The sequence below is a fragment of the Penicillium cosmopolitanum genome (assembly GCF_028827165.1).
Source record: "Penicillium cosmopolitanum strain IBT 29677 chromosome Unknown utg000009l:1.0-9042332.0:1.0-9050551.0, whole genome shotgun sequence".
Lineage (NCBI taxonomy): Eukaryota > Fungi > Ascomycota > Eurotiomycetes > Eurotiales > Aspergillaceae > Penicillium > Penicillium cosmopolitanum.
The window spans coordinates 1,360,833-1,387,257 of record NW_026622679.1 but is presented as its reverse complement, the minus strand read 5'-3'; the positions used below and the strand labels follow the sequence as shown (position 1 = coordinate 1,387,257).

Genomic DNA, 26,425 nt, shown 5'->3' with positions numbered 1-26,425 from the left:
AGACACTCGCCTCTCGCCATATAAAAATAAGTAAATAGCTTTGTGATATTCCAATTTATCATATACTCAACATTCTATTCGGTATCAAACAGTGTTTACAAAATCGAGCAGAAAGACTTGCTAGACGTGGGCTGTGCGAATAGATCTGGATTCCGAGCCACTGCCTTCTCGACCTCCTTGATAGCATCGTAGCCATACAGCCAGGGTTGTACTTCGGGACATGTCCTGTTCAATTTCGTTAGACCCTATACCAAATCTTTGAAAGGAATTAACTCACCAGCGACTGGGAAATGCGCCTTGAATCTTTTTTCCAAGCTGCGAGGTAAAAATCTCATCTCGTTTCTGCTGTTCTTCACCATCTTGCAAGTGGAAGTCATGTCTCTGTATCGTGTTAAATCATTTCCCTGACAAGCAGATTCTGATGCTAATATTAAAGATAGACCCGCGTACCTGTTTGAATGTTTCCCTCACAATAGCCTCACCTCGTGACTTCCGTAGGCTTTCATAGAGGCGCAGAATGCGTGGTAGTTGTGCTTTATTGGTCATGTGTCCTAGCAAAAGACCCAAAACTGCACCATCCTCTAGCGACGAGTTGGCGCCCTGCGCAAGATATGGAAGCATTGGATGACATGAATCTCCGCTGTTTCAAAATATGTCAGTACACATTCCCGATCAATGCCGAAGTGAAATACTAACATGAAAACAAGATTTGATTTCTCATTGACCCAGTTCTCCATCTCACCATCTTTAGTAGGGAAATTGTTAGTTTCTATAAAAATTCACTGATAGTGAATACGTACGGTGCATCAGCTTCCATTTGTCGACGGTAGTCACATAGTCGAGGAATTGGTTGAGGCTAGGCCTGTTAGTAAATTCCCAGCAGTAATGATCAAGGTCTCTCACATTGGATCCCAGCCCACAAAAAGCTCCTTCATCTCCTCCACAGAGCCAGACTGTTTTGAGACACCCGGCGGTAGATTGTCAGGTACTAGCAAGACAATGTTGTACATTTGGCCCCCGCGAAGAGAATAGCCCACCGCATGGGCTCCAGGCCCAACCCAAAAGTGCACTTCGGGGTTTTGAACCCATGCCTTTAAGTTGGGGTTGGATATTTGATCGGCCGTTCAGGACAATACGGTATGCAAGATCCCCAGTTGGAAGTGGCTCGTCTTTCTTTCCAACGTAGGCCTCGCGGCACTGAGACCAGAGGCCATCTGCGGCGATGATCAGATCTCCACTAAACTGCTTCCCAGCCACAGAATGCACGGTCGTGTGATCAAAATCAATCCTTTCAATTCGCTCGCCCAGATGGAAAGTCACACCCAAGTCCTTTGCTCGCGTAAACAAGGACTGCTGGAGATCAACACGGTGCAAGTCCACGAAGGGCGCGTTATACTTGGCCCGGATATCCTTGTCAAACGAACTTTCATGCGCGAGAACAGCGCCAGAATACCTGTGCACGGTGACTTTGGTAGGCTCGGCAGCTGCCTCCCACAGAGAAGAAGGGAGCTTCCAGTATTGAAGCAGGCGGGATGCATTTGGGGTGATTTGAAGACCGGCTCCGACCTCAGCCAGCTCCCTCGCTTGCTCGATGACCTCGACTGAGTGACCTGACAGTGCAGCTGAAATCGCGGTAGCAATGCCACTGAGACCAGCTCCGACTATGATCACGCGGAGACGAGCCTCTTCAGGAACCTGAATCATAGTGATGAGCAGCTGCCAGAACATGAGCAGTTTTCTTGGGACTCACCATCTTGCAGGGTAAATATGGCTCAAACTAGTTTCAGATGCTGAGATTAATGTAAAAGCTCCAATAGTATATGGAGAAAAGCGGCCAAATAAAAGAGTTTCCAGTCTCGAGCTTCGATCACCAGCTCCACGCGTGGCCATTTTGTCCGGAAGGCCCGAGAACCCACAATCTCCGCCCCCCAGTATTCGGATATGCCGACACTCGGATTTCCCAGGCGATGGAACGTGACACTGGGGCGGCATGAATCATCAGTATCTTGTGACCGGCTTTTATGAGCTGTGGATACAATTTCTTCTCTTTCATGGTCCACAGTATCAATTCTGGGGTACATATTATCGCGGGGAAGGATGGATCTGCCGGTTGATCAATCTGGGGTACCAAGAGCCGACGACCCAAATAATACGGCACCGCACTCTCCAAGTCAGTAGCGCTAGCGGCAATTTTTCCATGGATGCTCTGGGAATTGGGTGCTTTTTGGTAGTTTGGCTGGCTCTCGGAATTGCCTTACGCCACTGATAGCAGTTTTAGTGTGTGGAGAAGAAGCCATGTAGAACGGCCGAACAGCCGTTGATGCGCACAAAAATGTTAGAAGCCATCAGGAATATCTCTAGACACCTATTACTTTGATGGAATTTCTTATTTGAAAACCAATTTGCTCAAAAACCATGGTTTGCTGTGACTGCCTCGCTTAAGAGGCTTGTGAGGGATGTGGTCCCGAACCGCATCCGAAGCCTCACAAGGCCGAAAGACCCTTTGCATTCAGCACAGGCCTTCATTCGAGCAAAGGTGTTAGCTGCGGGGATTTTTGAACTAGTTTTATTGGGACTTTCCGTGTGGCTTGCTGCTTTCCCGACTCTGGATGCCGAGAGTGTTCTCCCTATATGTACCCCCATCCCTCCCTCATGGTGCCACAACCATACGACTCGATTGCCCCAGATTTATTGCCGAGAGAAGAATTTATACTTGCCCAAAATGACGGTCGTTGACCCTAGGGTATGATACATACCCCTGATATGGCGCTTACATGACGCCTGTTGCTGGCCATGGCTAATCTTAGTAGCTGTTTCCGTGTCGGGTACGCTATGCTGCCCTCCTTACGGTGAATGTATACGTTTTTATGGGGAATATGTACTCGGTAAGACTAAAAAACGGGATCCTAATTCCCTTTTTCTTTGGTTCTAACACTTGGTGGGCGATCTTAGTCCGGCATAGCGACTGGTTTTGAGTCTCTAGCGATAGATCTCCATGCCGACAACGCAAAGTTATCGGCTCTGGTCACATATTCAGTCCTGGCAATGGGCCTTGCCAATCTATTCTGGATGCCACTTGCACTATGCTTCGGAAAGCGCCCAGTGACTCTCATTTCTATGGCGATGTTCTTGGGCGGGATCATCTGGAGTGCGGTTGCCAAGGACTACAACAGCTTGCTTGCCTCGCGAGTATTCGCCAGTTTTGGTAAATTTCATCTATGATCCTCCTATACTAGTATTTTCTAATTTATCTTTAAAGGATATGGTGCTAGCGAATCGCTCGGTCCCAGCATTCTCGCAGGTGAGATCTTCTTTTCTGGCCTTCGACAACCCATCTAATTTGACCAGATCTTTTCTACGAGCGAAATTACTCAAGTGCGATGGCTGTTTACGCTGGATTTCTGTCCGGTGGCTCTCAGATTGGACCCGTCATTGCGGGTTATCTCATCCAAGCTCGTGGGTGGCGGTGGTTCTTCATCCTCTGTGCCATCATCGCCGCTGTCAATTTCGTTACCACAATTTTCTTCCTCCCGGAGACCATCTACGAGCCAGATGAGGAGCCGGAGATGACTGAGGACAATGAAAAGGACCTGACCGGACATATTGAGGCTGTCCGCACCACCTCGCACAGCGCCGACCGGGTTAGTATGAACTATAATGACTATATGAAGGGACTCTTTTCCTTCAATGTCACGAAAGGAGCCAAAGAGAATGGGATCTTAAAGCATTTTGCCTACTTATTCGTGCTCCCATTCCCTTTATTGCTGGTCCCTGGCATTTTGATTGCATCTCTCATGTATGGAGTTGTCCTCGGAGGGTGAGTGAAAATATCTCGAAATACACCTTGTTTGGACCATGATACTGACGTTGACTAGTGTTGTTGTCATTTCAACTATCGCACCGAGTCTCTTCTCACCGCCGCCTTACCTATTTACCTCCGCTGATTTGGGTCTTTTCACCCTGAGCAGCTTCATTGGTATCGTCGTCGCCTGGCCAATCGCAGGTCCCTTGACCGATCTGCTCTCTCGCTGGCTACGCAAACGCAACAACAACATCCACAAGCCAGAACATCGTCTTCCAGCCCTAATCTTGCCTTTCCTGATCAACCCAATCGGTCTCATTGTCTTCGGATACACCGTCTCACAGCTTCAACACTACGTCCGACCTGCTGTTGGTGCAGCCATCGCGTCTTCGGGACTAACACTGGTCCCTTCGGTCATGCTCTCTTACGTGGTAGACGCCTACCCTAAGACCAGCGGCGAAGCACTTGTACTCGTCAATGCTTCCAAGAATGTGGTCGCCTTCGGTCTGGCCAAGGGGTGTTACTCTTGGATGGCGAAGGATGGGGTAGACAAGATGTTCTACGAGTTTGCGGGCATTCAATGGGCTGTTCTGTTTTTGGGATTGCCACTCTACATTTTTGGTCCTTGGCTTCGCACACGGACACAGAAGTATTTTTAAGAATTATTTCTCTATACGAGCGTGTACTGGGTGCTATAGTTATGCAAACAGTGAAGTGGTTCAAGCTACGGACACCGAGTTATTCAGTGTGGCCACAAATTTTAGTTCTCACGAGCCGGTAAATAAAATTCAGTTGGTTATTAATAATATTATTGGATGTCAAAAAATTCTGGAAAATGCCGAAAGCTAGTATTAGCTACGTCTGATCTACGAAGATTGGAGGTTTTATTGAGAGAATTCATTTATGTGCCTCGCTATCTTCCAGGCATTTCCATAGCCACACTGATCTGACCCCGTAGATAGATTGCCCAAAGCCCCACGAAGAAACATATGGGAAAGAGTTCAAACAAGCCAGTTGCCTTGAACCTCCGAGTCTTATTCCCAGACCTGACCGAAGCGCGCAATAGAGAAAAAAATATACAAATTGGAATGGCATCTAGTGCAATAATGGCAACGGAAGTAGAAAAAAGAAATGGAAAAGCCAGCCTTAGTCTATGACTGAAATTGAAGCTTAATGACCAGTGTATGGCTAGATGCCAACTGGGCAGCAGATGCCATGTTTATAGATTTCGTGGCGTATTGGTCTCCACTCGTCCACAGTTCGTACTGTCCCTTCCATCCCCATACCTTCTCCAAGCCTTACTTGTTCTTGGATTGGGCTGTGATGGATATGATGTGGATGGGCTGCGACTCAAAGAGCCGGGGGAGGAAGGGGCCGATGACCCTGGTGTGGTGTTTGCCGTGGCCGAGGCGACAGTATTGCTAGATCGAACTGATGTAGCTGCAGTGGCCGGATTGCAATGTGCGCAGACGAAAATGTTGAAGCCACGGCCCTCGCAGCTTGTGCAGACTGCTCCTCTGCATATATCATAAGTATACGCGGTTTACTAAATATTGTGATCATATTCCTAGGAATGGCAACATACCTTGGAGCGTTCCCGGCGCAGCCGCGACAGGTCTGGACTGTTCGGCCTCCAATACAAGATATGTGATCTGGATCCAGGTGGAAGGGCGAAAAGTTTGAGGTGGCCATTGCGGCTTCGTGAGATAGAAAGATGGTGGGGCAATGCGGTAGTAATATGCACTGATCTCGAATAGGAGATGCTGCAAGGATGGGCTGGACAAAGTGTCAAACACTCGCAAAGTGGAGAGATCGGGGTATATAATTAATCTCTTATGTTCTCCGATGTATTGGCCGTAGATGTTGAAGATTTAATCGAAGGGAAACGAGGACGAGGGCAGCGCTTTATCAGCCTGCCTCCTACTAGATACCAACGTCGGAACAAGAAGGAAGGCCAGGCAACGTGTTGATTCAGAGATCAGGCAAGGGTAAAATCCTGCCCAGGCCAAAGTATAACGAGCCCGGAAATAGTAGACTAGGAAGATCGACTCTTACACGGTAGAGGGACCTGGTGGCACACGACATCGTGAATCGAATGTTACATTCGCCGAATAATGGAGACGAAAAAGCAAAAAAAAGAGACAACGAAATCGATGACGCTGTATAATGTGAAAGAAAAGGAGGAATAGCAAATCTGCTCCTCTGAGTGATCAGCAGGACGTTACAACCGTGGGGAGGGGGCTCTATTGTTGGCCAAGGTATGTATGTAGTATGCATTGTTGGAATTCCGTGGGTCCGGTCACCTCAGTACAGCGACGCCTTCCCATAAAGCAACATCCAATAAAAATTGCAAAAACAGATCTAGCATAAGGGGAGAACGGCTTATGCACCGTCTTGAGTTTAGCTTAGGCGTAAACCCCGGAGGAGTGCATGGAAGGGGAGCGCCGAGAGGCTCGTCTAATTGCTAGGCGAAGTCATCTCGGCGACGCATGTTCAGGGTTGCTGAAACCAACCAACCTGGTGGGGAAATGCACATGCGTCGAGAGGGGCGGAATCTCCATTGAAATGTACCTACTGAGAGGCCCGATGTACTGGTTTACAGCGGGGCCAAAATTTGACAAGTGGTGATTTCCAACACTGTGCTGCAACGAAGCCCTGGGCTCTGCGGTGAACTCAACACGAAGAGCAGCTCTCCCGGCAAGGTAACGAGAGGACAATACATGGATTAGCGAACGAGGATTTATCGACCACAAATCAGATGCAGGCCCAGCGTTGGGCAGGTTTGAACCGATGCTGCGTACACGGAAAATAACTCCCAGCCGCATGGCAGCCACCACAGCCTTGTGTTACATGGCCAGGGTCAGTAGCTGTGGATGATGTTGGATACTGTCAATGGGGCGGTATTTCTGGGTGTATAATGAAGTCTGGCCCCATATGATACAGCCAGGTGAAGCTGAATGGAGAATTCCATCCACGGATAGTTGCTTCCAACCATGCGAGAGTGATGTCACTCCCGAGATATACGAACGGTGCCGAGAACGAGTCTAGATGCACATCTCGAAGGTACGTAACATTTGTCAGCTTATAAAGCTGCGCCGAAGAGTTTCATATGTTAACTCCTCTAATTTACGGAAGGCTATGTAGGCTCTACCTTCCAACGGAACAAAGTGAATTGAATTGCATGAAGGATGGGCAGATTTCACTCTTATTTGGGGTCATATGGCCATCTGCATCTCCAAATAAGACTATATCGAGCAGGAAACGACCATGATAGAGGTACAACAGGCTACTCGGATGTAATGGGGCACCAGTGAAATAGGTTGCTTATGGTTGAAGGATCCAGCAGCCTTCGATGGGATTCCAAGAACTCCTCTTGATGCATGTCCTCTTTCATTCCCACATGGAGATATCGAAAAAATCAAGCACCTTTGTGATAGACTAATAGATAGGCCCAGATGGGGCAAATGAATGTGATAGTGGGATATTTAGATGCATGTAAGGCTTGTTCCAGGGCGCCCGAAAGAAGATTCCCCTGGGTCGAATTGCGATATGGATCTGCCTTGGAGTGAAAAAAAAAAAAATAAGATAAAATCACGGAACTTAATCCACGAATGAAAAGATTAAGAACAGGTCGAAATAATTGGTCTCGTGGCCAATCGCACGAGGCAAGGATCTGTACATACAATGTATGTGCAGCGAGAAAAGAACAGTCTCATGGAAGCGCCGTGATGATAAGACTTGGCAGATCTCCCTGCCGCCCTCCAAGCAGGTATCCGTCTAGCACTGCATGTCTGAGAGTATGGAATTACCACGCTAGGACAGGGCCGCGAGGAACGTACGAATCTCTGCAGTCGCTCGGGATTTACTGGAGATCCTTGTGGAGCTGAAAGCAAGGGGATCCCTGTCAACCGTTGTAGATCGAAGGTGATTCCTCCGAAGCACCCACCAGCTGAAGAGGATACATCCGACTGACGGATGAAAGAAGCATCACCTCCCTGGTATGTTGCGTGCAGCCCGTCAGCACTAAATGCACCTGCAAAAGCTATCGTTTTATTTCAGTTTTTCATGGGATTCCTTGGTCAAGAACCACTTTTACCGGGCTTGTTCGACCCGTTCGAGATGAACCTCGAGATGAACTGCAGCCAGCCATTCCCCATCACGCGCTTGTCCCGGGATTTGAACTGGGACCGAAGGAATGGCCTCACACTGGCAGCGGTGGCGTTCTCGACACCCAGAGCAAAGCCATCCTAGAAAATGGCCACTTGAGACTACTCCAGGGTTGGAAAGAAGACCCCGGCGGGGATACTCGATGTTCGTGTCTTTCTTTCTTTTTGTAATAAAAGAAATATTCCATTTGTTTCGGCGGGAGGCGGTGACACAAACAAACCTCACAGCCTACAGGAGAGAGCAGAGATGGACTGGCAACCCGGGGGGTTGCAGGGACAAAGGATATCTCACTAGTCAGCTGACACCAAGGCCTTTGAATATGCTGCAGCTCGTTTGATGAGGTGGGCGTGATACTTTTTCCAGCGCCATCTTTTAATCAAAAAAAGGGGAATGATCTGATTTGGCCCCAGGGTCTGGAATGGGTTGGCATTTTGGTCGTGGTCAATATTGCAACAAAATGGCCCCTCGGCGTAGATAGTACCTAGCAGAGGATAACGTGTGATGAAACTCACCAGGATCGGTGTCTCAAGATTTCTTAATAGTAGTACTGATATGTATCGGCGAGCACAGGAGAAGATACTTGTAGACACAGGGGTGTTGAGCAGGTACACTTTCTGCACTTATGCCAGTGGAGACTCGGAATTATTGGTTGACACTGAGTACTACTAGTAGACACAGGGGTGTTGAGCAGGTACACTTTCTGCACTTATGCCAGTGGAGACTCGGAATTATTGGTTGACACTGAGTACTACTAGTAGTAATATAGTTAATATCTATTCTATGACTATCTGATTATCAGATGGAACACCATGCTCTGCTGATTCTAAGCCAATGTGGTAGCTTCTCCGACTATCGGCGATGACAATGCCCGGGACCAAACATTCCCACACATGCAAGCTGCGCATAGAAGTACTAGATTCCACTGATATGACATCATGGCCCATGATCTTTCAAACGAGGCCGGTATGAGGCGGTACCTGGCAGTTGAGTGCGCCGGCCTCCAAAGATTGTATACGGACCATAAGGTAGAAATGCGATCAATTGTAAAGGAATTCGTATTCATTCTTACCACCCATTATGGTCTGCGTGCTAAGCATGTTCACAGGTCGAGAAAAGACGGATAAGCAACACCAAGGAAAGGCCCACGCAAAAAGCACCACAGAAGCCAGGATAAATGGCGCATTGCTAAACTGAAAGAGCAACCTAGAGTCATAAAAAAGGAGAAAATAGAAGGAGAGAACGACAGAGGGTGAGTAGAAAATCAGAAAAGCCACCGAGCCAGTACGTCTGAACGCCATATCATGTAACACCAAACCGCCAGATCGCTAGGCAGTGATGTATTAGCCTGAAGCCATAGCAACTGGTAGGAAATCAATAAAGAAAGGCCCATTCATGAACATGGGAAAGGACCTCGAGAAGACCGACAGACATCGAGGTCCGGAAACATCGCGCTCTTAATTCCCACATCTACTGGAAGTATTCTGCTGGGAGAGCCGCCAGTAAAGCAATGGTCCCCAGCCCTCCGAGTAGAGCACTAACAACGGCAGTGGCAGTATAGCGTGCCAGGTTCTTGGGAGGAGCAGGAGAGGGCTTGAGTCTCTTTGTGGGGGGCTCGAGTTCAGATTTTTCGCCAGCCTCCAAAAGCGCCGAGGTAATAGCGGATACTACCTGGGATTGGGAAATTTCGTCGAGTTCGGGCTCCTGAGATGCCGGGTACACCAGATCAGGCTTTTGGGCATCTTGCAAATTATCCTGGGACTCCATCTCAGAAGCCTTGCGCTTCATGGCCGACGAAGTTGGCTTCAAGAGAGTTTCATTCTCGTGCGCTGTCTCAATCTTGTCCTTGCGTATCTCCGAGAGGTTGTCTTGCGAATCAGGCATTCTGTGCTTTAGGGACGAGAGCTGACTCCACGAAGAAGGGAAATGAGTAGGAGAGTGTGGAACAGGAACAGACTGGCAATCCCACGAAAATGGACCGTCTCTATACCCTGGATACGGGGAGTTGATCGGGTCATAATATGAAGATAGCTGAAGAGGGACCTGTGTGCCAGGTATATGTGTGCCAACTAGGTTTCCGGCTTCCGTAGGAGCTGGAGGACTGTAGCTCCTGCCATATGGGGCATAGGGATATGCGGGTGGGGGAGACGAGTGTTGAAAGGCTTGATCGGACTGATGGGCTGCGCCGCCTTTTGAGCCATCCATGCGTTCTCGGACTTGTCGGAGAGAGGGGGCTCTAGGCTATTCTTTTGAGCCAGCACCCTTGGATCAATGCACTCTTCCTTATCATTGTCGCTAAGATCAGGATCCTCGTCTGAGATGGCGTCTTCCGGGCTTTCGGATCGTTCAACGAATTTGAATTCTTTCGTGACAACCTCACCCTCACTTGTATGAGATGAAGTAGATTTGGAAGACTCCAGATCCGATTCCTCATCAGAATATTCGGAAAGTACATATTCATGGTCCGACTCCTGCTCTGCATAGGCATCCCCTGGCCCAGAGTCCCAAACAGAAAATTGCTTGGGTGGATCGGTTTGATGCTGATGCTTCGGGTGGGCCTCCTGGTCATCGTCCAAGTTGATAATATCGTGCAGCTTAGGGGCAGCTCGGATAGTAGGGGCAATATTTGAAGCTCTCGCTCCATCAAACCCAGTGACAGTCACGTTCTTGACTGGGACTTCCTCGATATCGCTGTCATCCTCCGGTACACAGAACGTGTTGCTGGATGAGGTTGGACGGGGAGCATCCTCCGGGTTAAACACGCTTATCGGTTTCGGTACTGGGATTTTGGGCTCTGGGATTTCTTCGATGGAGCTGGATTGAGAGGGGTCAGTGAAATATTTCCCGAGAAATCCAAAAGTGGGTGTCGATCCGTACTCCTTCTCGGACCATTTAATCTCACAGCGGACACTCAGTGCAGGAAACTCTTCTATCAGAGAGGTCAGAATATCTCCACAAGGAATGAAAACCAGGGAATCCCGAAGCTTACCGTCGCCGCGATCTACGTTGACACCGAATCGTAGAATATCGCCATTCAGCAGAGGAGTCTTCTGTTCCTGGACCAGTTTGAGGTTGTTGAGCCAGGTGCCATGAGTTGAGCCAGAGTCGTAGATGTAGACGTGCTGTAGGAAGGATTAGTATGACTTCCTTGGGCCAATCCCGTAAGGGAATGGGGACTTGCCTCGTTCTCAAGACTTAGTTCGGCATGCTCGCGGGACATCACTCGCGATTCATACCAGCCATTATCACTCGCAGGCTCACGGTTTCGGGTTTCGCGCTTTGACGATCGACCGAGGGGAATAACCGGGTTATCTTCAGACAGAGTAAGGTATCGTGAAGCTGGGGTCGGATCTTCCTGGTTGTCAACAGGGAGCAAGGTGATCGCAACTAGAAATAGTGATATCAGAAACCGACTTCGGAGGGGGAAGAGTGTGGGGGTAGAGGGGATGGGGGGGGGGGGGGTTGAAGCTTACCCTGCATATCCGACATGGCTGCAGATCGCGAGCTTCAGAATGGGAAGTCACAGGGTACTGCAGTAGACAAATTCCGAGCGGAAACGAGGAGAGAGACTGTATTGTACACAAAGCCTGTGTTAGGTGATGGAAGGTCTGATGCAGGCTTTGAGGTAAGAGGAAATCTCTCATTCATATGAGGACAGACCTGATCGACGTGTGACGCTTAGGCTGCAGTCCCAAGGCGATAAGGCAACTGAGGCTGACAGGAGCTTGCCGTACCGGGGTTGTCCGGGCAAATGAGGTCGCGGAGGTGGAGGGAAACAGTTCCAGCAGTTGAAGTTCCGAGGAGGTAAATAAGATAAAGAAGTATCTTCACGGACAGAGCAGGTAAAGGGCCAAGAAAGCAGAGAGAGTAGGAGGGCAAGAGGATAATGGGAGAGAGTAAGTGAGGTGTAGAGGGGAGGAGAAGTGAGGAGGAGGGGTAGATGATGAATCAGTTGGTCAAGGCTTTCAAGGTTGGGTTTGGCACTTTCCAGTGTTAGGGAATCTAAGGGACACTCTCGACTTCGAGCCAGGAAATCACAAGACTCATGACGGGAACACTATATTTCCCACGGCCCAATAGAGCCTAAACATAATGTCGTAACCGTCGTATACTTACTAGTAACTAAAGTACTTACTACTTTGTTACCAAGGTGGGGCATCGCTCTTATCGCGATGGGGCAGTGGAGATCATTGGGGGGCTATTGCTACTACTACTACTACTACTACTGTATTATAGTTTATAGATTGTAGTCTTCAAACAGTCACATTCACACATTCACCTCTATGGTACACAAATTACTCTCCACCCTTTCATAGCCTCATGCAGATAAAATGTCCCCGGGGCTTGAAAACGGAGACAGCCCTCTCCCAACCCGCCCGTCCCGTATGGGATCTCTCAGATATCTCAGCCCGCAGTCCAAAGATCGCAAAAACAATGAGTAGGGGAAAACAAAATAAAAGGAAACAAACTTGGGAATCTGTTGAGAGGGGATCAAGGTGTAGTAAATACAAGGGGAGAAAAAAGACAGAGGACCGAGGACCACGAGCTGGAGAAAAAGACACAGAGGACCGAGGACCACGAGCTGGAGAAAAAAAAAAGAAGAAAAAGGATCATGAAACATAGACCCATCCCATCCGGAGGACGATACAAAGACGTGATTAAAGAGGGCAAGATGGCAGAAATAGCGATGGCGAAAAACAATAGGAAATCAAGCGGCTGTCACTTTTACATGCCAGGTGGTCCGCCAGCGCCCATCGCGCCCATGGTGTTCAGGCGCGCTGCGAGCTGGGGGTACTTCTCCTGGACCTCCAGTTGAGTACGGGTGGCTTCGGCGTATGAGATGGCGTTGATAATCTCGGCCTCGGTGCGAGCAAGCTCGGCCGCACGCTCGAAGTACTTCAGAGCCTGCGAAACCTTGCCCTGCTGCAGAAGCAGCTGGGCCATGGTGCCGACAGCGATGTCGCATTCGGGGTCAACTGCATATACGTTAGTATGAATGCTCCACGGTGGTCAAGATCGAACTTCAAGGTCAAAACTTACTGATCAGCGCCTTCTGGCACAGGCCTTCAGCCTCCTGGAAGTCGTGCTTCCACTGGAACAAGGCCAGAGCCTTGTTGATCAAGGGCAAAACGTTGATGCCCATGGGCTTGCTCAGCTTCTCCATCTCAACCGCCTTGTCGAACTTCTCGATGGCCTCGGCGTAGTTCTGCTGGTCTAGCAGAAGCTCTCCATAGTAGTTATACACGTCGGGAACCTCCTCGAAGTTCTTGACGGACCGACGGAAGGTGGCCATAGCGGAGGCAACAGAGCCCATCTTATACTGTGTCACACCGAGCTGGATGTGCGAGAAAATGAAGGAACGGTCCAGGTCGATGGACTTCTGGTAGTCCTTGGCAGCCTCAGCGAACTCGCCCAGGATGAAGTGAAGCTGAGCACGGTGGTAGTAGATATCCGGGTCATCCTTGTTGTGGTTGATGGCAAGCTCAAAGTCATCGGCAGCAGCATCCCTGTTGCCGAGCTCCAGGTGCAAGCTAGCACGCTTGATGTAGCTCTGAACCAAGGAAGGCTGGATCTCAACGCTCTTATTCAAGTCCTCCAGCGCATTGATGGCGTTACCGCCGAGGTATGTGAAAGTAGCACGCATGTTGAGGGCAAGGGCCTCGAAGTCACCAAGATCACCAGCCTGAATGGCCTTCTCGAAGGAGGCAGCAGCATCCTCATAGCCCTCGCCAGTCTTCTGGGCCATGGCGACCATACCCTTGCGCAGCAGACCCTTTCCAGAGTCCTCGCTAAGCTCAACGGACTCCTCCAGACCCTCGGGGAGGGACTGGGGACGGAAGCTCTGCAGGTAGTTGGAAACAAAGGTGGCGCTGGGCAGCTTCTTGGTACGGGCATCCAGGATGGCCTTACTCTTCTGCTCGGCGACCTTCTTCAGCAGACGCTCGAGGGAGTTACGGCTGACATCGTTGGAGAAAGCATCGATGATGCAGCTGGCAGTGAAGTCGAGGAGAGCCTCGCTGTACTTGCTGAGGTGCTCGTAAGCAATGGCACGTCGGTTCAAAGCCTTGACGTATTCACTGTCCATGGCCAGAGCGGCGCTGGTGTCCTCCACAACCTTATCCCAGTCGGACAACACATTGTAGCAAGCGGCACGGTTCGAGTAGAAGACGGGGTCCGGCTTGCAGATGATAGCTCTACCGTAGAGATCAATGGCCTTGGGGTAGTCCTTGGCACCGTAGGCCTTGTTTCCGGCGGCCTTCAGCTTCGCGGCATATTCCTTCCGGGTCTTCCAGGGATTGTTAGTATGAGAATGGAATTGGTTCGCGTAATGATGGCAAACACGTACCTCCTCGGACAACTGGGCAACGGTGGCCTCATCAACCTCGGGCAGCTCCTCGGCGGGCTCCTCGGCCTTCTTCGCGGTGGATTCTACCATTGACGTTAGCCGCGTTCATCTAGGCAATCGTACCATGCAATGGGGGGAGGGAGGAGACAAACCATCCTGCACTGAAGCGGACTTGGCCTTTTCCTTCTCCTCGGCCTTCTTCTTCTCTTTCCGGCGCACGGTCTTGCTCTTCTTGGGGGTGGAGGAAGTAGAGGAGGCTGGCTTGCTGGAATCGTAGAGGTAATAGACGACACCAGCGCTGGTGACGACGACGGCAACACCGGCAATGGTGTAAACCAAAGCCTTATTCTCGGACACCCACTTGGACACGCGATCCCAGACCGATGAGGAAGTAGAAGCAGGAAGACTTGAGGTGTCCAGCACCACGTTCTGAGCGGCGGGCGTAGGTAGCGGCGGCGATGGGCTCGACATGATGTGTGTATGGACCGGACACGGCGACCGATGCTATTAAAATCCTGATTCTGTCAGGGTGTATATGGGTTAGCGATGAAAATGAGATTGCGCCGATGAATCAAGGAGAAACGAACCAGTCCTTGTCGCCAACGGCGGGAAATGTGAGTGAGATAGGGAGAACGGACGAAGCTGGTGGAAAAGTCTCAAGTTCGATCATCCCCCGGCACGGGCCAATCACGCGCTCCACGACGGTAACGCTCCGCCAGTTCTCCACATTACCAAAACCCGAATTGCCCCAGCAATGCCGGGAACTGACGACGCTGGATGAGACGTGTGGACTAAAAGCACAATTGTCTGATTCGATTACTCAAAGTCTTATCATACCATCGCGCAGGAATCGCGCCCAGCGACCGAGGTAGTCTTGTTGACTGAGGGTTGACGCATCGCGACTAACAATCACCTCGACAACTAGCGACGTCACACTTACAGAAAACCCAGCGCCCGCGACAATGGCCTCGGTCTCAGCCGCAGATGCTGGGCAGACCTTTGAGATTATCTCTTCACTTCGATACGATCCTTCCCTACCACAAGTCATTCTCCGCAATGCCGATAGCTATCCCAATCCCCGAGACTCGCCCTACTACCTCTTGGCGTACCATCGTGACCGATTAATAGCTGCGGCGCGCCATTTTGGATGGGAACACGCGTTGAAATGGCTGCAGCAAGACTTGACAAGTTTTGAAAGGTTCCTGGATGGGTCAATACCGGACCGGAGCAAGCCATGGCGGTTGAGGGTTGTGGTGGATAGCAACGGCAAGGGCTCGGTCGATGTCAACCCAACTGCTGCATTTGATCCATTGAACCTGTTAACTCCGTCTCTGCATGCCAGCCGTCCACCGAATTTATGGCGGGTTTACGTCGATAGCCAGCCCATACTACCCTCCGGCTTCACCACACACAAAACCACTGCTCGGGATGACTATACAGCTGCACGATTGCGAGCGGGGATCACTTCACCAGCGGAGACAGCGGAGATTCTCGTGGTTAATCCGAGAGGTGAGATCATGGAAGGAAGCATAACTACCCCATATTTTCGGCGTCGTGGGCCGATCCTCGGCCCATCTGGCCAAGACTCGACTGAGCCTGCTTGGATTACGCCGCCTCTGAGCAGTGGCGGCAATGCTGGGACAAGCAGAAGATACGCTCTATCCCAAAGGTTTTGTGTGGAAGGAATTATTCCACAAACCGACCTTGTGGATGGCGAAGAATGCTGGTTGAGTAATGGGGTCCGCGGGTTTATGCTCGGCGTGGTTGTACTGAGTCGTCAACCTGGAGAGCAAAATTGAAAGCTACGACTAACCAATGCATGACTGGTAGCTTCAAAAAGAGCAAACAACAAATATTAAGAAAGGAGAAGAGAGAAGAGAGAAACAATTGGGTATAGTTCTCATCGCAATGACCGCCGCGGTGTGCAAAAGCTAGTCTTTTGTACCATGAGCGAAAAGATGAGACGAATAAAACTCTGTAGTCGGAGAGATGTGTATTATGTATTTGCAATACTCCCATGCGTCTAGGCTATGAAGAAGCTATGAACAAGCAAGTGAGATGGCGTACGCTCGAGGGAGACGTAACACATGGAGAAACATCGAAAAAAAATACAAGCAAGATAACGTGCGCTTGAGGTGGAGGTAACACTTTTGGGGCAATATCGAGAATAAATATAAACTTGTCAACTCTATTTCTTCTCGGCCACAACTGGGTTAGGGTTTCCATTCCACTCCAAAGGACGTTGGCTCATGAACTTGGCCACGACCTCCGGGGTGACTTGGGCATGGCGCTCCTGGAAACCCTTCACGTACTCCTGCAGTTCAGCAATGCAGCGCTGCTTCATCTCACCGGTGAGCATCTCGCCCTTCTCATACGCGACACGAATACGCTCAAGCTCCTCATCGTCCTCGAGGAAGAAAGTGAGGTACTGGAAAGGCACATCGGCCTTGGTATCGCCACCCAACTCGCGGTGCTCTTCGGCGGTTTCCTTGCCTCCAGAGAAGGCGAACTTGTTGATCTTGGTCTTGATCTGCTTGGGTGTGTCGCTCATGAAAATGGCAGAGGAGTCGACACTAGCCGACATTTTTGATCCAGGGCCCTGAAGGGCCGGCAGGAAGATGGAGTGAATGAGCGAGGGCTTCTTGTACTTCATCTTCTCTGCGTGCTCACGACATTGACGGAAGTACGGGTCCTGGTCAATGGCGCATGGGATGAGGCAAGGAATGGAGGAGACCTTCTTCTTGTCGGTGCCGAAGATATGAGGGAAACTAGTTGCAAAGGCAGTGGCGGATTGGGTCGCGCAGAAGTGAAATTCACCAATGTTGTTGCTGTCGTTGAATCCAAATGTACCCCGCACTTGATTGATTGTGATGCGCTTCGCCATTCGGCAAATGTTCTCGTAGAATGCGCCTCCAACGAACTCGAAGTCACTGAAGATGAAAGTCTTCTTCATGTCAAATCCGACAGCAATGATATCCTTGACGTTCGACTTAGCAAAGTTCTTGGCGTCTTCCACATCCTTGATTTTCTGGGAGTGCATGTATTTCTCGTCATCGGTCAACATGATAACGAGGGGAACATCAAAAACATCCTGGAGCCACCTGTATTGGGAGGAATATGTTAGCAATTCACGTCTAGAGCATTTGCAAAGAACAGACCGCGGGTCTTACTTTGTAAACTCGAACGGGACAGTGTGTCCAACGTGCATGCTATCACTGCTGGGTCCACGTCCCGTGTAGAGATAGAATTCCTTCCCCTTTTCATGAAGGTCCAAGATCTTGGTCAGGTCACGGTGACTGAAGACAATTCCGCGGCGCATAAATCGGTGTGGGCGATGTCCCGTAACCCTCTCAAAGCGCTCGAGTAGATCGGGGGTGATGGGAGTAGCGCCGAATTCGCGAGTAAGTTTTTCATAATCGACTGGGAGGAGTTTTCCAGACTCATCAACTCCGCCAGAGACATCGAATGGAGTGATGACCTGTGCGGTGGCCTTTGAGGAGGGGGCCTTATCGGCGAGACTGAGATTGTCGAGCGCGGGGGGTTGACCTGCTTCGTTCGCCATGGTGGGAATTAATCCAAGACTATGTAAAACAAGTTAGCTCGGGATTGGATTTCCAAAAGGCATGGAGTTCATACTACTCTGCTGGTGAGTCTTGCGATCGCTGCACGGGATAATCGGGGAAATTCTGCCCCTCGCAAGGGACCGGCCGTGAGTCAGGCGGGCCCGGCGGGGTGAGATTATATTGAGGCCTGAGGCCACAATATATTACTATATAGCCCTCGAGTAAGTACATTATAAAATACTGGGAGATTCGATTCAAACTGAAGCAGAGATCAGTGGACTCTCTATTTTATATATAATAGCACGTAAACTAGCACGAACTTCAACTCTTCCATCAGACAGCCAATGGACTACTAGTATTTTTTGCCTTGAGCTTCCTCGCATACAGGAACTCGTAGTCTGGCATGGCAGCTCTTACCAACTCCTCCAGCCGGATAGCCACCTTCTCTCCAAATTCTTTCTGCCATTTCTTTGCCTCAATCTCTATATCCAGATTTTCTGCAGTCTTGCCCTTGACGATACCCTCCGAACCAAGCAATGTCGATAAAAATCGTTTCAACCGCATATCCATTTCAGCCTGCTCTTTCTCCGGCACGGGCTCCCATGAAAAACGCATCTTTTTCATGTCAAGTTGAAGTATTTCGCCGAATCGAAGGGCAATATCTTGGTTGGTCATCACGTCGTCCCCATCCAGAACGAGTGGCCAGGTAGCATCCCCGTCAATGAAGGCCTCCTGGGCTGTTAGGTTTTCACTGTACCATTCATACAGAAGTCGGGACCAACGTAGAGTCATGCCTAATGTGCCTCGGTTGCCATCAATTGCGTCTCCGTCTGCTTTGTTTAAATCCATAGAGGCGCGATAGCAAGATGGAAAAGCCAATGCAGGGTGCCGGATGAGGAAGGTAGGTGACCATTGGCGAAGAAACCCGTCCGGGAGCACTGTTTCATTCGTCGTTGAGCGTGTTGGGAGCTGACCGAATATCTTAGGAAAATCTACCATCCACGGCGCCTCGTCCACAGTGACGCCACTAAGCTCTTTTGTGATAGCGACAGGGTGGGCCATAAGATTGCAATGTTCCTTCACGAAAAATGAGCAATTTTTCTTCTTCGCATCTTCGAGATGCTGATTTAATGTATTGAAACAGCTCTGATAACATTCCTTCATTTGTTTCCTTTCGTTTTCGGTCCATTCCTGCACGCCTCGGCCGAGAAGATTCAACCCATTCATCAATTTGAGTAACGGCAAGAAGTAATAGCCAGCTTGCAGATGGCCTTGCATAATATTTGGTTGCTCATCCAGACCCAAAATTTTGACTAACAAATTTGAGCTCGTGCGTGGATAGGTCAGAAGCCAGTATTGGCGTGGCTGTGGCTGTGGCTGGTACGCTCCCATGATTGCAGGTTTTTGGTTCGACGGGCTGTGTTTCGCGGGTTTCATTGAAACAATGCGTTTATTGAGTGATCGATTTTGTCTGTCGCAAAGCAATTCATAAAACGCAGGGTTAGCTCGACCCTCTTTTTTATAACGATAACCCCAGGCCGTCCCATATATAGACATCCCTTGCAGACACGGAACTCCTTGCAGGCGTGAGTTGGAATTATGAGAGGCGCTTCTCCATGACCAGCTATTCTTCAATGTGATCATTTATGTACATTATTGAAACACTTCTCTTCTGGACATTGTTTATTCCATGTAGATTCATGCCGGACTGCGCCTGCAATATTCTGAATCCATTGATTTTCTTCGGGATGCTTTGAGGACAATATCAGAGCTGAAGCCCTTACTACTATTCGTTTGACCGCTCATTTTTCTCCTTCCATCTTCCTTGCTTACTTGATCGGGGTTTCAAAATTGTTTCTTTTCTCTAATTCAAAGGTCCTATCGATGGACTCAATCAGCCGTGCCTTCGATCGTGAAATCGTCAGGAGAAATCTGTAGTGTCACCCACCCACTACTTATATGAACGAGATATAGATGATTATTTACACATGACACATTTACACATGAAGCAACGAATCAGGCAGCTCCTATAATCTGCAGATTCTGGGGCTTAAATTTGACGGTCTTTTCCTCCCCTGCGATCGAAAGACTGACAGATGGTTCCAGCGAATGGGTATGTTTGATACCATATGCTGTAAAATCGGGGTAGATACTGTTGATACTGGGCCAACGAACCAGGCGTTTACCTGCAGTATACAACCCATCAGATCTCAAGTTAAGCTGGAACATGTTGCCTAAATTAATAGGCTCGTTTCCTTTTCCCGTGGAGCTTATCACAAGCGAAGTTCCGAGCTCGTCAAAGACCTTTTGTAGATGTAAATTCACCTCATATATCTGCTGGTCTGTCTGTGCGTAATTTTCTCGCAAATTACTCGCTGCCATTACAGCAGTCGTACAGTGGAGGCGCAGATTAACCCATTTGATGTGGATTTTCTGTGGATGGTTCTTAATGCTTCCACTGGTTTTATCATCACGGGGAAGAAAAGTGAAAACAAGAGGGAAAGGCTCAGAGCTGTTGAGTTGGATCGCTGTTGGCATTCCCATGGTAATTTCATACCAAAATTCAGGTACTTTGGTGGAATGAAAGAGCTTCCGAGTCTTTTGCCCAAGAGATAGCTCCACATCTTCCATTCCCGGTAGCAGGCGCTGGCTTTGGATCTTCAGTGGATGATATATGTGGCATTCTTTTGTCTCACCCAGACGAGCGCCCGAGTCCAGAGGATGTCTAAGCGTGATTAGCAAGGTTGTATAGAAGACTCTGCGGGCTCCTCGGTGAATGTAGTTCAAACGAGCGTTGATCGCATATTCGACCACGCCCTCTGATCTGTTGGGAAAGTCACTCCCATGTGCAGTGAATGTTCCAGGCAAAGATGGAGAAGGCTTCTCCAGGGATGTGAAGCTCGTTGCATCGATGTGACCTTTTCCTACTGATGGTGAAGGCAGGGTGGGGATTTGGACCGCGATAGGCCAGCTCAGAGGCTCGTCACTATTCTCCAGGTGGTGCAGCGGTCCATCGTGAACAACATCTTGCGCACCATGGAAGAGATTCCAATGATCACCGTAAACATCAGGGCCATATCGTGAGTCTTTGTCTCGCCAAATCTTCGTTCTAACACGCCCTAATCCTCATGGTCAGAATAAGACTAGATTAGATTCACCGGATCTCCCCGAATCCTCCTACCTGCGAGCCAGACACTCACTGTGCATTCAGGAGTGACCAGTGGGCTCTTCCGCATCAAATGCCCTATTATAGTGTCGCCAGGCGCGTATTCCCATCCTGCGGGCGCGGCAACGTCAAATTTTAGATCGTCTTGGAGGGCGATGTCTTTTGGGAACATAGTATTGGTCGCATAGATAGAGCTAGCGTCCCCCGCATATATTGACTTAGCGTTCATTTTGAGTTGAGTGTAAATGACAGATACCACTGGCAGTACTACTAGGAGTAGTATTGACGGTCTACTCGGGGGCATCCGTAGTTATAATCTTCCAAGGTTACAATGGGGTCAAATTTCCCCATGACGACACTGCCAGCCTCAAAAACAACTTAAACGGCGAGAGGACCGAGCCCAGGGCGTTGAACAGATAACTAGTACTGAATAGTGTTAGGTCGTGGGGCCGAAAGTTGGCAAAGGGTCTATGGGTCTATGCCCATGACTTGCTCAGCCACAATGGGACACAGCCGCAATACAATGGATCATTGATAACTTCAGATATTCTACACAATAGACTAGATCAAATAATGGAATATCAATTGTTGAAACCTTGGGTATCCTAAAAACTAGCTCGCCCTTAATTCTCTGTCACAAGCAACGCCTTTCCTTGAAATACCCAAACGAGTCCATCAAACGCCTTCGTGAAATGTTTTGCCTTGCCTTTCCTCCAAGTCAAAGATATTCATCATCGTCCATAGAGGCCTGATCATCCCCCGCCTGGGTCGGAGCGTCGTGACGCGGAGTCCACTCGGGTCGTGGGGGTGGTGGCGGAGGAGGTAAAACAGAGGACGGCGAGAATCCCTGCGTCTTGGACGGCGGTGTCAACCAAGGGAACGCGACTGGAGTTCCGTTGATACGAATCTCGCCAACAAGATTTGCCAAACTGGCTGGCTCGTCCACATAGCCATCCCATAATCCCAGTAGCTGCGCCACGAGGCGGAAGAGAGCTACGCCGAGAGTAATAATCGGTCCTAAGACAGTCGACAAATGAGACCAGCGCCACAACATCGTCACGGTCACAAAGGGGAAGACAGGTGCGTCAGGACGGAGACAATAACCCGTGCAAGTATCGGAGATGAGGGGATGAGAGTACATCTCTGTCATTGTGCATTCGATGATATACCACATCGTAAAGATAAGTGTGGTCCAGCCGAGTTTGGTAAGTTGTAGACGTCGGGATGTGAGGTTTTGTTCCCATAATCGAGGGAGAGGGATAGCAGCATAGAGACGGGTATCCGAAGGCGTACTGCAGGTTTTGCAGGACTCGCTTGAAGTCGGTGTTGAAATAGGGGGCGGTGTCTTGGTGGTTCCATTCTTAGCATCCAAATCCTCAAATCCGTTGGCGACATGTCCTTGCAAGCGGTCCAGACCCTTCTTCACTTCCGTGATGTGTTGTGCTAACGATTGCAACTTGGTATCTATTCGGTCGTAATCATCAGAGCCTTCGCTATTTTGACGTAATAGCCCGAGTCGATCGAGCACATGTTTATAAGCGGCATCCTCGTCTTCCTCGATCTTCAGATCAGTCGGATCATCCAAAATGGCTTGGAGAGATTCGATGGTATCGTCACCCATATTAAGAGCTTCTTTACCGGAGCTGGCATCCTCGATGACAGTTTCAAGGGCACTTTTTGGCAACTTTGGCCGAGCAAGAGGAGGCCTAGGCTTCGATTGCTTGGCAATAATTGGCTCGGGGGGAATTTTTTTTTGTCCTCACTCAATTTAGAATCTTTCTGCCCGGCCGCAGGTTTAACATCTGCTGCTGGTTTTAGGGCTGAAGCGGATTCCTCCTTTGCATTGGGGGGTGCCGGAGGGGCCACTATATCCTTAGTCAAGTCACTCGGGATATCGACAGCTCGTTCAGTCATGGGTGTATCGACCCATGCACCGGTCACCCTGGGAGTCTTATCGTAAAATTTTCTTTCAAATAGCTTTGGCGGGTCTGGGGTCTGGATCTGGTCCATCTTCGGGCTTTCAGTCCTCGAGAGCTTTCGGAGAAGTTCTTGAGAATCTCGTTTTGTTGTGCTTGGTCTAGTCATGTTCGAGTTCTTGTAGACCACGATCGGTGTATTAGGAATAGCGGCACCATCAGTTTGAAGCGAATGTTGATCCAACCCAAGTCCCGCTTGATCTTTTGTGTCCTGCACATTTTGCGTACGAAGATTGGCGACACGTTCTTCGAGGGCACCCCGGTTAGAAGCGCTAGCCCGGTCTATGTGAGAAGATGAACGGATAGGTCTGGAACTTTGGTTCTCATTCGTGTTCGTCTTGGGCGCTGGGGCTTCGTCGGAAATGTCACGATTCCCATTCTCTGGAGGTTCCGAGCCAGAGCTTCCACTGACATTACGTAGCCATTCCTGCCTGCGTGCGGCGCGGCTGCCCCAGGTACGTGGTAGGTTGAGTGATGGACCACGGTCACCTTCGTAATCCGATGTTTGCTGGTCTTGGTGATATCGATTATTGTCTTGTTCCCAAGGCCGCTCTTCCTTCTCACGTCGCTGTAGGTTGTCCGCTGTTAAAGCCGAGTGACTGGTGGTCTTGGCCTTGCTGAAAACCGGGGAATCTTTGCCCGTGACTCGTCTGAGGCGCTGCTCATCTCGCGAGTAATCGGTTGTACGCCGAGGTGAGTTGTGACCAATTCCATCGAATAGTCCTCCCTCGGAAAAAGCTCGCCCATCGCGGGATCCGCCATCGTATTCTCGTCCTCGTTGTTTGGACGATGAGCGACTGAGACGACCTGGGGAATTCTTTCTGGATGAAACTTCCGGATCATCCCACTGCACATAATCGGCCAATGTTCCATCTTCCTCAATTCTCTTGTAGGCATCGACGAGTTCCTCGGGTGGGTTTGAAATGTCAGAGGTTGGCGACTGCTTATCGATGCGATTCCAAGGTTGTCGCGGACTGGGAGTTGAACCCAGATGAACGCCTTCTTCCGACATGCTTGTTCGTGAGATCGCTCGATAGGCCCCCGCTAGAGTTCCAGTGCGATAGTTGTGTCGAGGACGCGTCCCATTTTGTTTGGTGGGGGGAGAGAGGGCGAGGTTGGTCTCGAATTCGAATTCGTGGCTTGGATCGTCGGCGCGACCAAAAGGTGATTGGGGATGATGATGACGCGCGAGAGAGACCCGGTCAGTCTTGCGAGGAGTTGACATCGCGTCGACAAGACAAAACCCCTTGCGCGGGTGGGAGGGGTGTGGATATATCGAGAGTCAAAGTAAGAGTGAGAGTGAAGTACTAAGATACTCAGAGTAAAGTAAATAGAGCTCCGCGCTCCGCATTCCCAAAGGGGTTAACGTTAAGGGAAGATCCCAGTTGCTCCAGTCGCTCCTCGCCAGTTGAATGCTTCCTTCGCCACAGCCACACAACACGCTCCACTGGGCGCCAACGCCTCTCATCCCACTCTATTTTCTCGAATCATGCGAGCACTTCCCGTTGTTCACTGACTTGGACGCAAAAAACCCCCCCATGTGACCGGCTCACTTGCTCTGATCATCTCCCACCCACCCACCCGCGACGCGCCCTCAATACAAATAATCGATCTCAAGGTGCTAGGAAACCCTAGCAGTGCAACAAACCCCCCAACCGTTTCGTTTTGACACACGACACGATACTTTTCCTAGCAAGCCTACAAACCCCCCGGAATGGCGAAATCATCGCGTCGGAAGACACCCGCCTCGTCGCCAGGCTCGTCGGGCGCATCGACTCCAAGCTCCACGTCTGGACCTATCCCGCCGTTCACCAAAGTCCCTACGATCCTAAAACCCTTTGTTGAAAAGCTCTCTCCCGACGAAGTGTACCTGGTACATATCGATACAACTGCGACGGACTTGAAATGGCAAACATTCCTGGTACCGTCCGTGGTGAACACCGTGGTGGCTGCAGTGATAGCCTTGCGAGTTTACTGGGGCTTTAGCACCTACCCAGCTCTTATAGCTATATTCATCGGAATGGAGAGCTCCTTGAGCTTTGACACCTCTACATCTTCTTGGTTCGAGATCGCACAGGCCATCCTCCGGCGGACGGGTACGATCTTGATCGACTACTTCCTCGTGACACTGTTCCTGTCCTGGCCATACGACTTCGTCATGGGCCCCGTGCGCTGGCGCCGTGCAGTCGGGTTCCGAGATCGCGAAATCATTGTTCGCAGAAGTAGCCGCAGCTGGAGCCAAAAGCTGGAGCGCAACAAGTGGATTCGCCATGATGAGGCTATGCGTGACAAGATTGTCGCCGCTGTTACACCGGAGCGCATTGGAAAGACTGGTTACCTGCTTATTGACGAGGACTGGGTCCTGGATTATGAAGCTATGATATGTGCCCACTCGCTGGTCGATCTGACTCGCAAGGGCGATGGCGTTCAGCTCGACGAGTTCCGCACGGCCGTGCTGGTTTACACAGACACAGATGGTTGGCTGGTCTGGCGTGTTGCGGATGAGAATACCCCCGCTGGTCGTGAGCGCAATGCGCATCGAGACCAAGTCCTTACCTTCAAAGAGAAACTCGCTGCTCTGGGTAAGGAGGATCTCTTCTACCGCTGGGTGGAGTTGGTTCAATGGGAAAGCTCCCAGCCGGGCGGTTTCACTCCCGAGAGGCAACAATCTGCGATGGTCCAGGTCCAACAGATGTTTGAGCAGGAGAATGTGAGCTTTAGTGACTTCTGGGACGATCTAGGTGGTATGGAAGGTCTCGAAATGCCGCAACAATAACAGTTGCCATTCTCACTGGTCTGTTTCTCTTAGTACATTCGGGATGGGACTTCTTCAATACCCAGCGCATAGATTTCATTTGGCTACCTCCGCAGCCGGGCTTTACATGAATTTCAGCATGTCTTTGGATCATTCTTGGTCTACTTTCTCCCTTGCCCTATTTGTCATTCGACGTAGTACTGTAATACGATGGTAGTATGCATGCTGATTCAAAGTGTAGATTAAAACCAACAAACTCGATAACTTCGCTCCAAAGACAAGTAATCTAGCTCTACCTAAGTTTGCTCACTCAATGCTAGGATGTACCATTTCATCATCAAAGTTCCTGCCTTGCACAAATGCTGGTTGGGTACTTAATTTTGCTTCAACACGATTGAAATACGAATTTTCTCCGTACGTAACCTTCTCAGCTTCGACCATTCGATCAAACGCCGTTACGTATTGTGCAAAGGCATTTTCTCTCCAGTCCTGTATATACTTCCAAGCCACACTCTCATCTGACCCGAACAATAGGTTCACCATCTGAATAGTTTCTGTATTATTCCATCTTTCCCTCCCGACAAGCGCATCCGAGATAGCACCAAGACCGCCCAACCTGAAAATACCTGGAAAGATATATTGCATCTTCTCAT

General features: G+C 49.8%; 11 protein-coding genes across 11 annotated transcripts; 3 read left to right on the top strand and 8 right to left on the bottom strand.

The window, feature by feature from the left end:
* Positions 1–95: 95 nt before the first annotated feature.
* On the bottom strand, positions 96–1,753 carry N7509_008614 (putative monooxygenase; the record flags this gene model as incomplete). The annotated part of the gene is made up of 8 exons (XM_056633251.1): positions 96–225; positions 278–381; positions 451–640; positions 697–745; positions 801–856; positions 904–1,091; positions 1,132–1,695; positions 1,751–1,753. The coding sequence occupies 8 exons, from the start codon at positions 1,751–1,753 to the stop codon at positions 96–98; spliced, it is 1,284 nt and encodes a 427-aa protein (XP_056483871.1).
* A 969-nt stretch (positions 1,754–2,722) lies between these two features.
* On the top strand, positions 2,723–4,461 carry N7509_008613 (putative MFS transporter; the record flags this gene model as incomplete). The annotated part of the gene is made up of 6 exons (XM_056633250.1): positions 2,723–2,743; positions 2,811–2,885; positions 2,953–3,205; positions 3,260–3,301; positions 3,349–3,817; positions 3,876–4,461. 6 exons carry the CDS (start codon positions 2,723–2,725, stop codon positions 4,459–4,461), a joined length of 1,446 nt encoding a protein of 481 aa, XP_056483870.1.
* A 4,975-nt stretch (positions 4,462–9,436) lies between these two features.
* N7509_008612 (uncharacterized protein) lies at positions 9,437–9,850 on the bottom strand (the record flags this gene model as incomplete). Its single annotated transcript, XM_056633249.1, has 1 exon — positions 9,437–9,850. The coding sequence occupies one exon, from the start codon at positions 9,848–9,850 to the stop codon at positions 9,437–9,439; it is 414 nt and encodes a 137-aa protein (XP_056483869.1).
* Positions 9,851–10,035: 185 nt separating this feature from the next.
* On the bottom strand, positions 10,036–11,455 carry N7509_008611 (FHA domain protein; the record flags this gene model as incomplete). The annotated part of the gene is made up of 3 exons (XM_056633248.1): positions 10,036–11,088; positions 11,190–11,353; positions 11,440–11,455. The coding sequence occupies 3 exons, from the start codon at positions 11,453–11,455 to the stop codon at positions 10,036–10,038; spliced, it is 1,233 nt and encodes a 410-aa protein (XP_056483868.1).
* A 1,236-nt stretch (positions 11,456–12,691) lies between these two features.
* On the bottom strand, positions 12,692–14,783 carry tom70 (putative mitochondrial outer membrane translocase receptor (TOM70); the record flags this gene model as incomplete). The annotated part of the gene is made up of 4 exons (XM_056633247.1): positions 12,692–12,942; positions 13,007–14,252; positions 14,313–14,395; positions 14,465–14,783. The coding sequence occupies 4 exons, from the start codon at positions 14,781–14,783 to the stop codon at positions 12,692–12,694; spliced, it is 1,899 nt and encodes a 632-aa protein (XP_056483867.1).
* Positions 14,784–15,274: 491 nt separating this feature from the next.
* N7509_008609 (uncharacterized protein) lies at positions 15,275–16,111 on the top strand (the record flags this gene model as incomplete). Its single annotated transcript, XM_056633246.1, has 1 exon — positions 15,275–16,111. One exon carries the CDS (start codon positions 15,275–15,277, stop codon positions 16,109–16,111), a length of 837 nt encoding a protein of 278 aa, XP_056483866.1.
* A 389-nt stretch (positions 16,112–16,500) lies between these two features.
* N7509_008608 (tryptophan--tRNA ligase WRS1) lies at positions 16,501–17,874 on the bottom strand (the record flags this gene model as incomplete). Its single annotated transcript, XM_056633245.1, has 2 exons — positions 16,501–17,413; positions 17,483–17,874. 2 exons carry the CDS (start codon positions 17,872–17,874, stop codon positions 16,501–16,503), a joined length of 1,305 nt encoding a protein of 434 aa, XP_056483865.1.
* Positions 17,875–18,208: 334 nt separating this feature from the next.
* Positions 18,209–19,267, bottom strand: N7509_008607 (uncharacterized protein; the record flags this gene model as incomplete). Its single annotated transcript, XM_056633244.1, has 1 exon — positions 18,209–19,267. One exon carries the CDS (start codon positions 19,265–19,267, stop codon positions 18,209–18,211), a length of 1,059 nt encoding a protein of 352 aa, XP_056483864.1.
* Positions 19,268–19,891: 624 nt separating this feature from the next.
* Positions 19,892–21,270, bottom strand: N7509_008606 (uncharacterized protein; the record flags this gene model as incomplete). Its single annotated transcript, XM_056633243.1, has 2 exons — positions 19,892–20,994; positions 21,057–21,270. The coding sequence occupies 2 exons, from the start codon at positions 21,268–21,270 to the stop codon at positions 19,892–19,894; spliced, it is 1,317 nt and encodes a 438-aa protein (XP_056483863.1).
* Positions 21,271–21,759: 489 nt separating this feature from the next.
* Positions 21,760–24,242, bottom strand: N7509_008605 (uncharacterized protein; the record flags this gene model as incomplete). Its single annotated transcript, XM_056633242.1, has 2 exons — positions 21,760–22,776; positions 22,842–24,242. The coding sequence occupies 2 exons, from the start codon at positions 24,240–24,242 to the stop codon at positions 21,760–21,762; spliced, it is 2,418 nt and encodes an 805-aa protein (XP_056483862.1).
* A 489-nt stretch (positions 24,243–24,731) lies between these two features.
* N7509_008604 (uncharacterized protein) lies at positions 24,732–25,793 on the top strand (the record flags this gene model as incomplete). Its single annotated transcript, XM_056633241.1, has 1 exon — positions 24,732–25,793. One exon carries the CDS (start codon positions 24,732–24,734, stop codon positions 25,791–25,793), a length of 1,062 nt encoding a protein of 353 aa, XP_056483861.1.
* Between the last annotated feature and the right edge of the window lie 632 nt (positions 25,794–26,425).